We start from the raw sequence: 12,551 nt of genomic DNA on the forward strand, positions 1-12,551 counted from the left end.
AAGATGCATAAATTTGAATAGCTGCTTCTATTTTTCTACTTGTAACTAAGCCCAGATTCATTTACTCATGTTAAAGAACAAGCGTTTGTCTTTTGTTATGGAAATCCAGTATTGTTTCCTAGTCCTACTACTTATTTCTGTGACCATGGAAATCTATAGAAATACAAATGACTGTGCCTGTGTCTATGGTACGTGGGGGAGTGTATGTTCAGCTGTAAGGCAGAAACTGTACTGCCTGAAGACACAAAAATACCCAGGCAGTCAGGTGGGACCTCACTGTTTCTCTTTATAATAGTTAAGACACGTTACAGAAGCGAATTACTGCTGTTGTAAAGCGTCCCTTGTCCTTCTGGTTTTCTACATGTGCTACGTTTGTGAAAGGCTTGTATCAAAACCATTTGGTTTCTGTTAGCCTTTATCCTCTCCTCAGGGTAACAATGGTTTTTTGTTAAATGGAAGCAGCAAACTCAGCATTACTCCGCGTTAAACTTGGTGGAAATCCTATACATATTGCCATGACACAAATCACATTATCCAAACACACATCTGTATGATATCAGACTCTTGTTCTCCAACAACAGGCAGACATGGACTCCTTTTCTGCTTACCGAATGAGGTTAAATTTGGCAATTTGTGTCACTTGTTCCACAAGAACCATAGTAAGTGCATCACGGCATAGATCAAACTCGGTTGGAGCTGAAGTGCCAAAATCCAAAACAATGACAATGTGCCGTTCTTGAATCACTCCAAATATCAGCCGGCTTTCAGTGGTTAACCATTCCATTCGTTGCTGATACAGCTCAATAGCTCCCATTAGACGTTCCACAAAATGAAGAATCGGCTCTTTTTTGGCTGTCAGCTTTATTTAAATAAGGGAGAGAGAGGAACTGAACATTAAAACAACACAAATGAAGCCCCAAGCTTAGCACAGCTGCAGTAACTGGTTTGCAAGTGCCAGATACGCCAGCCAAGGTAGCAGTGAAAACAACCCATTTTTCTCCCGCTATTTCAGAAGCAAATACTTGACAAACGTATCTAAGCCGTAACAGAAAAGACGCTGCATTTCGTCCTAATTGCCTTTCATAATCTTTTTATACAAGCATGGGACACTGCCAGTGGGTTGTCTGCCTTGTCTGTCTCAAGACCGGAGCAATTAGAGTGAGCTGAACAGGAGCGAGGATGGAGAAAGGGCTGCAGAACAGATGGATGAACAAACAGGAACACAGACACTTTGTACCTTCTTAGATCAGAATTTCGACTGGCTCTTAAAACGCTGCACAGCCATACAAGGGAGTGAACAGTTTGCTGTTGGGGCACTTCAACCTCCACCTTGTCTTTAGCATTTGAAAGGAAATGTAAAAGGCTTCCTATTTGTGCTATTATTTCACTAACAATGCCCAACATCACAGCTTAACTATTTAAGGGAAGGGGCTTAGGCAAATGCAGTCGGCAACTCAAACTTCTCATGTCATAATAGTAAATTAAGAAAAACGTTGATTCAGCACAAAAACCAGGAGACCCTCCTTATGTACTTATCTATGAATGTTGGCTGTGCAAAAAGACCTGTAGGCTTAAAAACTCACCGCAGAATCCAGTAAAAATATATCCCCAATATCTCTGATCCATTTAAGTTAATTTCCCTACCACCTTCTGCCTTCAGCTGCCTTTCCAGGACTAATTCAAAACCTTGGGGCTACAAATGTTTGTAAACAAGAATATTTCTCAGTGAGAAATCAGTCTGCAAACTCGTTCCTCTACTATGTGTTTTTCACTGCTCTTTATTGTTAGCTAGGGCTCTGTAAAATGCCTCCCAGACATACAGCAGGCTGTCTGCAGAGGAATGGAGGCCTGGGAAAGAGCGCCCAGAAGGTCCAGTTTCCTATCACTGCCAGACTCACAAAAACAGCTTACTGCACTGCACCGATCAAATTCCATCTTAAAATAAAGCACTTTTCTTGCCCCACCCTTTTGCTTCTAATTGGCCAGTCCAGATTCCCATTTCTCTGAGGGGTTGGAAAACTTCTGGCCGTCCAGTCTACGTTTATTCATGGCAGTTCACATCCGTTTATTCTTGGACTAGCATGGCTTTGAGCATAGAAAATAGTAGCTCTTCTCTGTGCCTGCAATCTGCCTTTCTGGAAGCGTCTAAGTGCTTTAAGTCTACCATTTTTCAGTCTTCTTAGGTCTTAACTAAATACATCAACATCAACCAAGACCTCTTACAAGATCAGCACTCCCTTGCCAACCATCCTACAAGTCTTCCAGGTACCTACTCCAATTGGAATTGCTTCTTACCCTGTGGTAACTGCACATAATATCATGCACCATATTCTAAATGAGGTCTCACCAGATGTTGTATAATGGCACAGGTACTTTAAGACTACCACAGATGTCTTTTCCCCTGCTCCATATACGTCCTATGATTAAAAGACGTTATGTAGATATTTCATATGGGATTAATGTAATAAAAAATGAGGGATGAAGGATCCTTGAAATAGTTCTTTTCCCATTTTTACACCTGGTGCCTCAGAAAAGATTCAAGCTACCAGGAGCTTTAATGACAAGCTATTTGTTTTTGTAAAATCCTTTATGAATTAACTCTCTCCCCTTCTAGCTCACATGAGTATCTCTTCAGTCCGATCCATCCTCTCAACAATGGGACAGCCAGCAGCTGTTACTAAGACATTCCGTAGAACATGAGGCCGGGCAGAGATCCAGCTAGCTCTCTATAGACCGGGCAGAGCCTTTTGTGACCCACTGGCACTGAGCAAAGCAGCATTTTGCATTGGCAATGGCAGTACATTATGTTGTCTAATTTCAGCATCCCCGTTTGTTTTATTGACTACAAGTACTTTAAAAAAAACACCAAAACCTCAGCTGAGCATCTTCTTTTTAAGTGCTCTTTCTTTCAAAACAGAGTAAATGTTGCTTAGAAACAGCAGCCCTCTTATATGGAAAGATTTACTGCAGTGCTGCACCAAGACAAGAGTGTGAGACTCCACAAGGAAAAACACAAAAAGATATCTAGCTTCTCTACTGCTATCACTAATATTTCAGAAAACAGGGGAAAAAAATAGATCAAAAGATGAAGTTGTCACACAACAAATGTATGTATTTAGTGTCACAGGGAGACATAATAGTCATATCATCCTGCTTACAGAGATAAGAAGTTCTAAGAGCACAGGGAAGCTACCACAAGTCAGTTCCACTTACATTATACACGCTGCCATCGTGTGCTCTTGTGTATTGAGGAAATAGACCATCTGCATACCGAGAAGCCACAGGTTTCCCCAAAGTGGTCACATAATCTACAGTAAAGGTTACAAAAGAACAAGTTATTAATCATCAGGATTACTTTCACAATGTTCTGTTCTTCTAAGGCACATGCAGTCCAAAGGAGAGTAATTCTTGCTCTTGTTGTCGTGTACTTCGCTTAATATCTTTCTACGAAAGTGTAAAATCAGAATTGAGGGAAATCTTTTTAAAGGAATGAGGATTCTTTAGATATGTCAGGCTTTGAATGAGAAGGATCTTCTCCCATAGCAAAGTACATGTGTCCTTCAGGTCTTCTTCAGATCGGCATGCATAGTATTCATTTCTGAGGCACATGCATCCATATTGATCTCTGGACATTTCAGAAATTTAAGAGAAATTCAAGTGACATCAAATTAGGATTTTTTTCTGCCTATGTTTATGTTGGGGTGCTGAGGGCATCCACAGTCCTGGGTTACACTGAACAGCCTTGCCTGAGGCTTCTACCCACCCACAGAGTGCTCAGGCCTAGGCACCCAGTCTTTGCTTGTTTGGCAAGATGTGCCTGCTTCATGTCCTGGTGGTGCAGGACTCCTGATTGGATCTCTCAGCTCTGTACTACAGCCTTGTCTCCAGGCTTGTCTCTGGCTCCATCTCCTGTTCCTGGCTGCACTCCCTAGCTGGACCCTAGAGCTTGTTTGTCACCTCACCTCACCTGGGAGTGTCATTGGATGCTGTTACCAGCACCCTGCTCTGCCTGCTGTGCTCATACACTGCAGGACTTCATCCTGTCTGGACTGTGGTTGCTTCTGCCTCCTGGTTCACTTTCTCCTCCTAAAGCTGCCCTGCTCTTGCCTCTGCCTATCAGTTTAGTGAGAAGTGTGGGGAAAAGCACACTGAACTATTTACGGGCAAAAAAAAAATCCATGTGGCTTTACTAAAAGAAAGGTTTAGGCAATTAAACTTCTGTATTATCCACTTACCTCACAACAGGACTTGCAAATATTTGCTCATCAAACAAAATACAAAAACAGGGACAGATAATGCTGTTCTCTTACACAACTAAATGGGTGCAGAAGTGGGTGCAACTAAGGAAAAGGCCGCACTCTGCTCTTTCAGTAGCTAGAAATCTTCTGCAGTAGTTCCACTCATAGGAAAACGTGGGGGGTGGGAAATATTTAACGTCAGAAAGCAGCTATTCTGTACAGCATGCTGCCCTGCTAAGTTAGTACGTTCTGCTCCTAAAATTACACTGAAACAGCATTAACCCCGCGTAGCAGCTTCTTCTTCATATACAGCACACAGGATTCCAGGATCTGCACGGCTGGTTTTTGAATGTCCCATGGCCACGAGCCAGCTGAAATCTTAAATTATGCAGCCTAGAACAATTGCAATACATTACAACTCCTACTTCTCAGGCAGTAAGCTCTTCAAAGAAAAGAATATTTTACCATGCCTTGCAAAGCACTATTATGGCAGTGATTAATAATTATTAGCAAACTCTTCCCCTCCAGCTGTCAGATAGCTGCAAAGGAACATTTTTCTATAGCCTGATTTTGCACAGAAAGCGGCCTGTATTCTAATCAAATTGAACTGCTTTCTTGAAGCTGGTTTCCTGGAAATAATATTCCTGAACAAGTTGGCGAGCCTGGATGATTAGTAGATTTCAGATTATGGCACTGCGTATATTACATCTGCCATCTAAAAATGGGCAGTCTCGTGGGGTATTATATATGCAGGCAAAAGACTAAGAGCCTCAGCATTGCACATTCTTTCCCAGCTATAGCTAAACTTACGGAGGACTTGAACTGGAGCCTGAAGTAAAGAAAGCAACTACACAGATCAGTAAGAAAAGCCATTTGGGTACTGAGTCCTCAGATCAAAAGGAGATGGGGTTCCACAGTTCTCCAAACTGTCAACACCAGAAACAAGGGATACAGCTTCCCTTTCTGCCACTGTTGTAAGATAAGAGACAATATGACACAGTGGACACAAGGGTTCAAAATGAGCAATACACTCCAGAAAAAATTATTTTAATTGCTTGTTTGATTTGTCTAATACCTTTCCTGTGCTGGAATCCGATTTGTGACAAAATCTGAGACAAAGTCAATTTGTTTCTCTTGAGCCCGTGAAGCTGAAGCCAATCAGAAGACGAAATGAGGGGCTGTACATCCATGTCCCACTGACTGTCTGTCAGACTCCTTTTCTTCTCTCCTGATTTCTTTTTGTGGTCCTCATGGAAACTTAAATTCTCATGGTCTTGTCTGTACTTTGAATCAAAGGCATCTGTTGTAAAGAGAAATGAAGGGATAACACATTTAAAACAAAAAAGATTCGTTTCAGTTCTTTGCTTTCTTTACCATATAGCACAGTACTCTCTATGCATACAGCTCAGTTCTTGTTTTCCTTTGTTATACTGGGCAACAGTCTTAATCTGGAAGGCAGCTCTCAGTTCTACACATACACTTACTGCCCCTCTGTATGTGTTCACCTTCAATTCATTAAAGAAAATGTCTCTCGTGCTGAAATCCAAGCCCAAACAAAGCTAAGTCCAGTTTGCCAATTGGCATTTCTTCCAGCTCCTATGACATCTCTCCTAAATCTTGGGAATGAGAGTTTGTAGGAGGCATCCAAAGAGTGTCAGAGAATCACAACATACACACTAGAAGCATTATACAATAAACAAGGATCCCTTAACAATATGTTCAACATCTATCATAAGCAATAGTGCTGCTAGCAGCAGATCCTGATTTGAGAAGCTGGTGAAACTCCCTCATCTCACATCATTTATCACAATTGCAAACAATGGCACTAGCAGCATCTGCTCCAGGCTGCGATGGATCATGTGCACACACAGGATTCCTTGGACATGAAAGTCCATTTTTAAATGAAGTTCTGCAGAACAATGAATGTATCTCAGCACTGATTTACAGATGGCTGGGATATCTCCGCTTGAAAATGGGAGCAGAGGCAGATCAGTGCCTAGAGTGGCTGAGGCAAAAATGGAAGTGACAACAGTAATTCTCTTGCTCCTCAGCACAGAGGCTCTAGGAGGACTTTGGTATTTCCTGTTCATTCCCAAAATACTCTGCTCAATTAAAATACCCTTGCTGTATCTAAGTTTATTTTCTGTGGACATTTGATGTTTCTGGCCATTTTCCCCAGCAAAAACATTATCTGGAATATCCAAGCCCTCCACTTCCCATTTACCATAAGCCAGATGAAATGTAAATATACTGTGCAGATCAAATGGCTCCAAAACATAAAGAAGGGTGCTTCTTAATGACTAAAAATAACCCTCAGTCTGGTAAGGAATACCATGGAGAACTCACCACTGAAATCAGATACTCCAACAACTGACCTGGTTACAAAGGTTTATTAGACAGATTTGTTCCTCAGTTAATCACACGTAGAGGAAATGAAAACATATTCTCAGAAATCATCCTTCAGTGAGAGCCTTCTGTATGGGATATGCTGGCACCAGCTCCTTCCCAGTCAGCAGCGCTACCAGCAGGGTGCTGGGTTGGCATGCCGACAGAGGCTGCTGGCATCTTACCAGCCCTCCTCCTCCTCTCAGTACAGAAGCAGTAACGACAGATGTTAACTCTAAGGAGACACAGGTGAAGGTTTGCAGCTGCTCAGGCTTTGTATATAGTCAAGCACTGTTTATACTCATTTGAGCAGTTGTTCCCAGTTTCCTCCTCAGAAAAAAAGGCCAGCACAGCACCCTATAAAGAGCATGGGTGAGACCAGCACAGCTTCAGAATGCTAGCAACACAGCTAGCAACATGCACACCACAGTTCAGCAAAGAAAACTCTACATCACCCAGGAAAACACACAATGTGTGTAAATGTAGTCCTGAAACACTTACAGTCACTCCAGGCAAGTGTCTTAAACAAGTTGCCAGTCATGATGGATCTGTCGACTGATAGCTCCTCTTTGCTTTCTTCTTAAGAACCTGAGGAATTGTTATTAAATAAGAAATAATAATCTAAAATATTGTCCTTAACAGGTCAGTATGATCTGGAACCAGCTGCACACAAGCCCAGGCAATAATAAACTCCATGCTTATACTCTGAAACGGGAATGTGGGTATTGGTCATATGGTTTCTCTTCCTTCCCTTTAAGTTAGCATTAATTGTAAATTGTATTATATTCTATTATTGCTTTGTATGATACCTTGCTTTTTCTAAAATCCCATTTCTGAGTAATCCTGGCACTATCTCAGATGCAGTTTTGTGAAGAGATTCATAACTTTGCCTGTAAGACCACAAGATGATTCACAAAGGAAAAGAATTATGCCTGTGTACCTGTCCATGTATGTGGTATAAGGCCTGACTGTGACTGAAAGACAACATATGAATAGAAAATAAAATGCCAGAGGAAGCAAGGTAGCAAATATTTGCTGCATGTGCTGCTTTCAGACATAGCATTTTGGTTCTTGTTTTAATAAAATGAAAGGATCGGGGACTTTTATGAAGCACCAATAGGCCAGCTGCTAGCTACTGTCATGCAGGCCAAAATGGGATAAAATGATAACAGGGCTGCATAACCTCCTTCCTCTTTATTTTTATTTTTATTTTTATTTTTATTTTTATTTTTATTTTTATTTTATTTATATATATATATATTTTTTATTTTGTAGAAGTGAACATGCTATTTGAACATGCTATTTATTCCTCTTGTAGATATATTTATTTCCATCATGTGGGTTAAAATACCCATACAGAAATATATAAACCATTCCAGACTTTCTCCTCCTCATATGTAAGGACATTAACAGTAAGAAAGGTAGGGAGGAAGTTAAAAAGCCAGGAGTTACAGTGCATCCTAACACCCGAGCATTCAGAGATGCCTGCTAGCATAAGAACACCTGGGTGGCTAGAACTTGGCATTCCACCACTAAAAAGGAACATTTGCCATAGAGGAGCTGAGGCAGACGGTGCCAGCAGCGAGACTCATGGCGTTCCTTATGCAGTGCAGAAGTGGCACTGCTGCATCCTGATGGTAACTGCTGACACACAGTTCAGGTGGAGAGCAGATCCCAGACACAGTCTCATTTTGCATATGCCCAGAGGTGTGGTAACAGATTTTCCTATGCTTTGGATGCCCGGCGCTGCTTCCTGACCACTTTAACCACCACCTGTGTGTGAAGTGCTGGCACTGCATGAAAAAAAGCACTGGAAAGGCCATGGAGCGGCCTCAGTGGAAAATAGCAAATCTACCTCAGCTCTGGGAAAAGTGTGCAAGTTCAGAAATGACGACAACCAGGAAAACCACCAACCCAGATTCTCAACCAAAGCACACTATGTTCAAAAGGTGAGCATGAGTTCATCCAAGCATAACACACACCCATCATGCGCTGCAAACTTGTCACAGAAGTGGCTGTGCATGCTGAGCCCATACAATCATAGATCCACAGACTGGTGTTGGTTGGAAGGGACCTCAGAGCCCACCCAGCCCCAACCCCTGCTGTGGGCAGGGCTGCCCCCCACCAGCTCAGGCTGCCCAGGGCCCCATCCAACCTGGCCTTGAGCCCCTCCAGGGATGGGGCACCACAGCCCCCATGGCCCGGCCCTCACCTGCTTCTGGCAGTGCCATGGCGGCCGCTGTCTCCTCCCTGTTGTTGACCTGGAGACGGCCCGGTTGCTACGGCCCGGCCTCCCCGCCCCCTTGGATCCTGCATGTCGGGTATTGTGCCTGTTTCTGGTCCGTTTCCCCGCGGAGAAACCTCACTGAGGTTTCTGGTACTGCAAGACTTCAAGCCCCACACCTTGAGTATGTGGTGTTTTATTATTAGCCTTTGTTAATGTATTTATTTCTCTTGCCCCTCTGTTAAGGATACAGACTACAAGAACCGTGTGGATGTGTGCCTTAATTTCAGCTGAGATGGTGTCTGGTGTGGTGCAATGTTTTGGTTCTAGGAGAAAAACAACGTTGATAACACAACGATGTTGATAGTTGCTGCTGGGCAGTGTTGTACAGAGCCAAGGCCATTCTTAGCAAAGGGCCCAGCGAGCTGGGAGGGGACAGCTATACACACAAAGACATAGCCATAACTATTACCCTTCTCCCTATCTTAGTAAATAATTTTATCTCAACCCACGAGTTGCTTTTCTTTTTTCTTTTTTCTTTTTTTTTTTTTTTAATTTTTATTTTCCTTCCAGTTCTCACCCCCATCCCACTGGGAAGTGGGGGAGTAAGCGAATGACTGTGTGCTCCTTAGCCACTTGCAGGGTGAAACGACACTGTGGCACATGAGGACCATGGGTTAGTGAGCAATACTGATGATAGGTGAATGGTTTACTAAATGATCTTAGAGATCTTTTCCAACCTTAATGATTCTGTGATTCTAAAACCAGCTGTGTGTCCTTTGTTCCAGTCAGCAGCACAGCAGATGTAGCATGCTGCTGGAGAAGCCTGGCTGAAAATCATTCCAATGGAGTGCAAAAAAAAAATAAAATAATAATGCATACTATAAACCCAAACTCAATATTAAAGAGCTCCTGCTCCTGTCAGAAAGCCAAAAGCACAGAACAGGTTTGTTTAGGCAGTGCTTGGACTACAAATGTTTTCATTTGTCAGCATAATTTCCATCCAAGCAACAAACAATACAGATCTGCACAAGTTCTCCTTTATTTAACATTATTTATGCAAACATAAAGCAATAAAAGATGGGTTACTTTGTAGGATCGACTAATCATTCTTACCTACCTACCCGTGTTCAGATGGAAACCCCAACCCAAGCACATGGCCCAGTTACTCCACACGTGTCCCACTGTTGGCTGCAGCTTTGTGAGACGGCGTCATAAACAGAGATAGGACAGAGAAGTGCCTTATAAGGCCAATGGCTCAGCTACCAGCACCTCTTTCTGGCTGGAAGCTGAGTTCCAGCTTCTCCTGCAGTTGGAAGCAAAGGTTTGAGGACGAGCCAGGACTCGACGAATGGTTCTTGATTGCACAACTATTCCCCCGAGGTATAGAAAAGACATTTATTTCTCAGCCAGGAAACAGTTTCCCATTAGGTCATTAAAAATAGTAGGTACTGAGTGTTCTCAGGGTGCTCTCAGACACTGTAGTAGCACGAGCTGCTTTACAGACCTGGATGTTAAGGAGGGTGCTTTGAAAGTTTCTCTTGAAAGTTAAAGTGTGATGGGTTTATAAGTAGGTGCCCCCAAATTAATCAAATACATATCCTGATTTGTTTCCATTTCTTCCAGCAGTGGAAGTTCTTTTATCACACACCTAATATGATTGGTTAGGTAGCTTTTTTTTGCATTATACAGAATAAGCCTATCTATCTTCATGCCTAAATGTCTGTAAAGGTATTAATCATGGATTAAAAGAAAAGCGATTATGTGTGCTGTGACTGCCTATGTAGAGTCTGCCAAAAACCTTCACTCTGGGCTTGGCTGCCCTGAGCACATGTTGCAAGAAAACATTCCTTACAACAACTGGAGCTACAGCACTTCTGAGCTGACACAGAGCCTGACACAGCCCAGGGCAAAGGCTGGCAAGTGACTTGGAGCTCCTGCCAGTTTCCTGATCACCTGCTGTTGTTTTGTAGGCAGTGATCTTCCCAGGACAGATGACAAGATGCTTCCAGCACATCAGATACACGTAGCTCTCTGTTGGTGTGGAAGCCCCGCCTGATCGCTGCTCACCGTTCAGCTCATGCTGGAGAGAGGAATGAGTTCTCCAGATGCTGCCACGGGGTGAGGTAAGGCTGGATAATAGAGGAGGCAGGGATCCAAGTGACTGCGGAGCAGGACCTCACCCCTTGTACTGAGGCTATAAAAAGAGCCGTGGAGCTGTGCTGTCATCTGACCTTTAGGCTGAATGATGCAGCGATACAGACGGTGGAAAGCATGCTGTTGTTATGTCATTCACGAGTGACCGCATCATGAAGCAAAGTACTGGGATTGCATTGGCAAGCATAACGTCGTCCTGGAATTGCACTGGCAAGCATAATGTTGTCCTGACTTGAGAATATTTCACCTATCAATAAAAGAGTTTCATCATTTTCTTTTCCCATGGCTGAAAATAGGCAATGTCAGCATTTCCTCTGTGTTCCTGCTTACAGCATGAAACTGTTTGCTTAGTTTTTACAATGCCTTTTTTCCAACCAAAATCTAAAGATGATCCATTCTCTGTTTTCCGGCTTCAACATTTTCCCTTCTTCTTTTAGAAAATTAGAACAACATCTCATACATATGTGCAGGTGTTCCTTATGCATGCAGAGTATTACATATGCAGCACCTAGTGTAGTTGGTATTGTATGAATAGAGTCTCCCGTGCTGGGTTAGTCAGATTGCTCATGGCAGTGGCCAGGGTACTACTAGGAATGATGCTCCACCAGGAAGCTCGGGGCTGTCCCACATCCTGCCCTGCAGTGTCACACTTCCTGTTGACTCCCTCTCGAGGATGAAGGAATCAGTTGCAAGGGATAAGGAAGACAACAAAAGCTGGGTTCATGCTGTCCTGGCTGTATGTATCTTCCAGTGACTGGCTACAGAAAGTGCATACATAAAAATTCAGTCTATCAGCATAAGTAGAATGTAACGATTAGCAAGCCGAAGGCATGCTGTATTTTAAATACCACTTTAAGGTGTATGGGTGTAAGTTGTTCTCACCCTTCAGGCACCTCCTTGAGAAAAAGCAGTAGGGGATATGGTTGAGAAGTGGCATGAAATTAAAAAATAGGGACTATTTGCTGAGAAAGGAGGATGGGAAATGGCAACAGGAGTAAACTAAAACTTCAGGGGGCAAAGCCAGAGGCAGAAGAAGGGCTCAGGGGCATGTGGCTGATGTGCAATGTCAGGGAGAAGGGAGAATTCAAGCAGCAGAAGTGATATCTTTGTTAAGGACAGTGCACAACGGATCAATGAGAAATAAAAAGCAAGCAAGCAAGCAAACAAACAAATAAACACAACTAAATATAGCAGTGCTCCATGACCTTTCAAGTTTCAAGCCCTGCACATCTGGGTTTGCCACTCTCTGCTACCTACAGAGTGTTTGTGTCTTCTGGAACAGAGGATGAAAGATATGAAAGCTGCTGACTCCTCATTGCTGCAGGGTGATCTTGCCTTAGTTGTACTGCCTGCATTTCTTCCCAAGTGGCTGCTTGCACAAGCACAGAAGTATGCTGGCAGGCACAGTGCCCATCCTGGTAAGGCTGTACTGGAAGGAGGACCATGGGTGTAAGCTGCATGGAAGTGCTTCCTGCCTTCCTCAACAGACAAAGAGGGACTGGGTCAATTTGCATCCGAGGGGAAATTTTCAGTGGAGGAGTTGAAAT

At 43.1% G+C, this 12,551-nt stretch overlaps 1 protein-coding gene and 1 long non-coding RNA gene across 3 annotated transcripts in view; one reads left to right on the top strand and one right to left on the bottom strand.

The window, feature by feature from the left end:
- The window catches only part of VWA3B (von Willebrand factor A domain containing 3B), a 58,544-nt gene extending 49,506 nt beyond the window's left edge, over positions 1-9,038 (bottom strand). Inside the window, 4 exon segments of the mRNA XM_032441591.2 lie at positions 609-859; positions 3,214-3,308; positions 5,314-5,538; positions 8,836-9,038. Of these exon segments, the coding sequence (XP_032297482.2) occupies positions 609-859; positions 3,214-3,308; positions 5,314-5,538; positions 8,836-8,854 (590 nt within the window). The 5' untranslated portion in view covers positions 8,855-9,038.
- On the top strand, positions 8,926-11,297 carry LOC107307493 (uncharacterized). 2 transcript variants are annotated; one of them, XR_014947730.1, is made up of 3 exons: positions 8,926-9,031; positions 10,821-10,973; positions 11,088-11,297. It is a non-coding gene; the product is annotated as an uncharacterized LOC107307493 (long non-coding RNA). The 2 variants fall into 2 exon arrangements; XR_001552422.3 differs by having other exon boundaries at positions 10,821-11,297.
- Positions 11,298-12,551: the final 1,254 nt, after the last annotated feature.

This window comes from Coturnix japonica, chromosome 1 (genome assembly GCF_054131305.1).
Source record: "Coturnix japonica strain WE chromosome 1, WE-NBRP24, whole genome shotgun sequence".
Classification (NCBI taxonomy): Eukaryota; Metazoa; Chordata; class Aves; order Galliformes; family Phasianidae; genus Coturnix; species Coturnix japonica.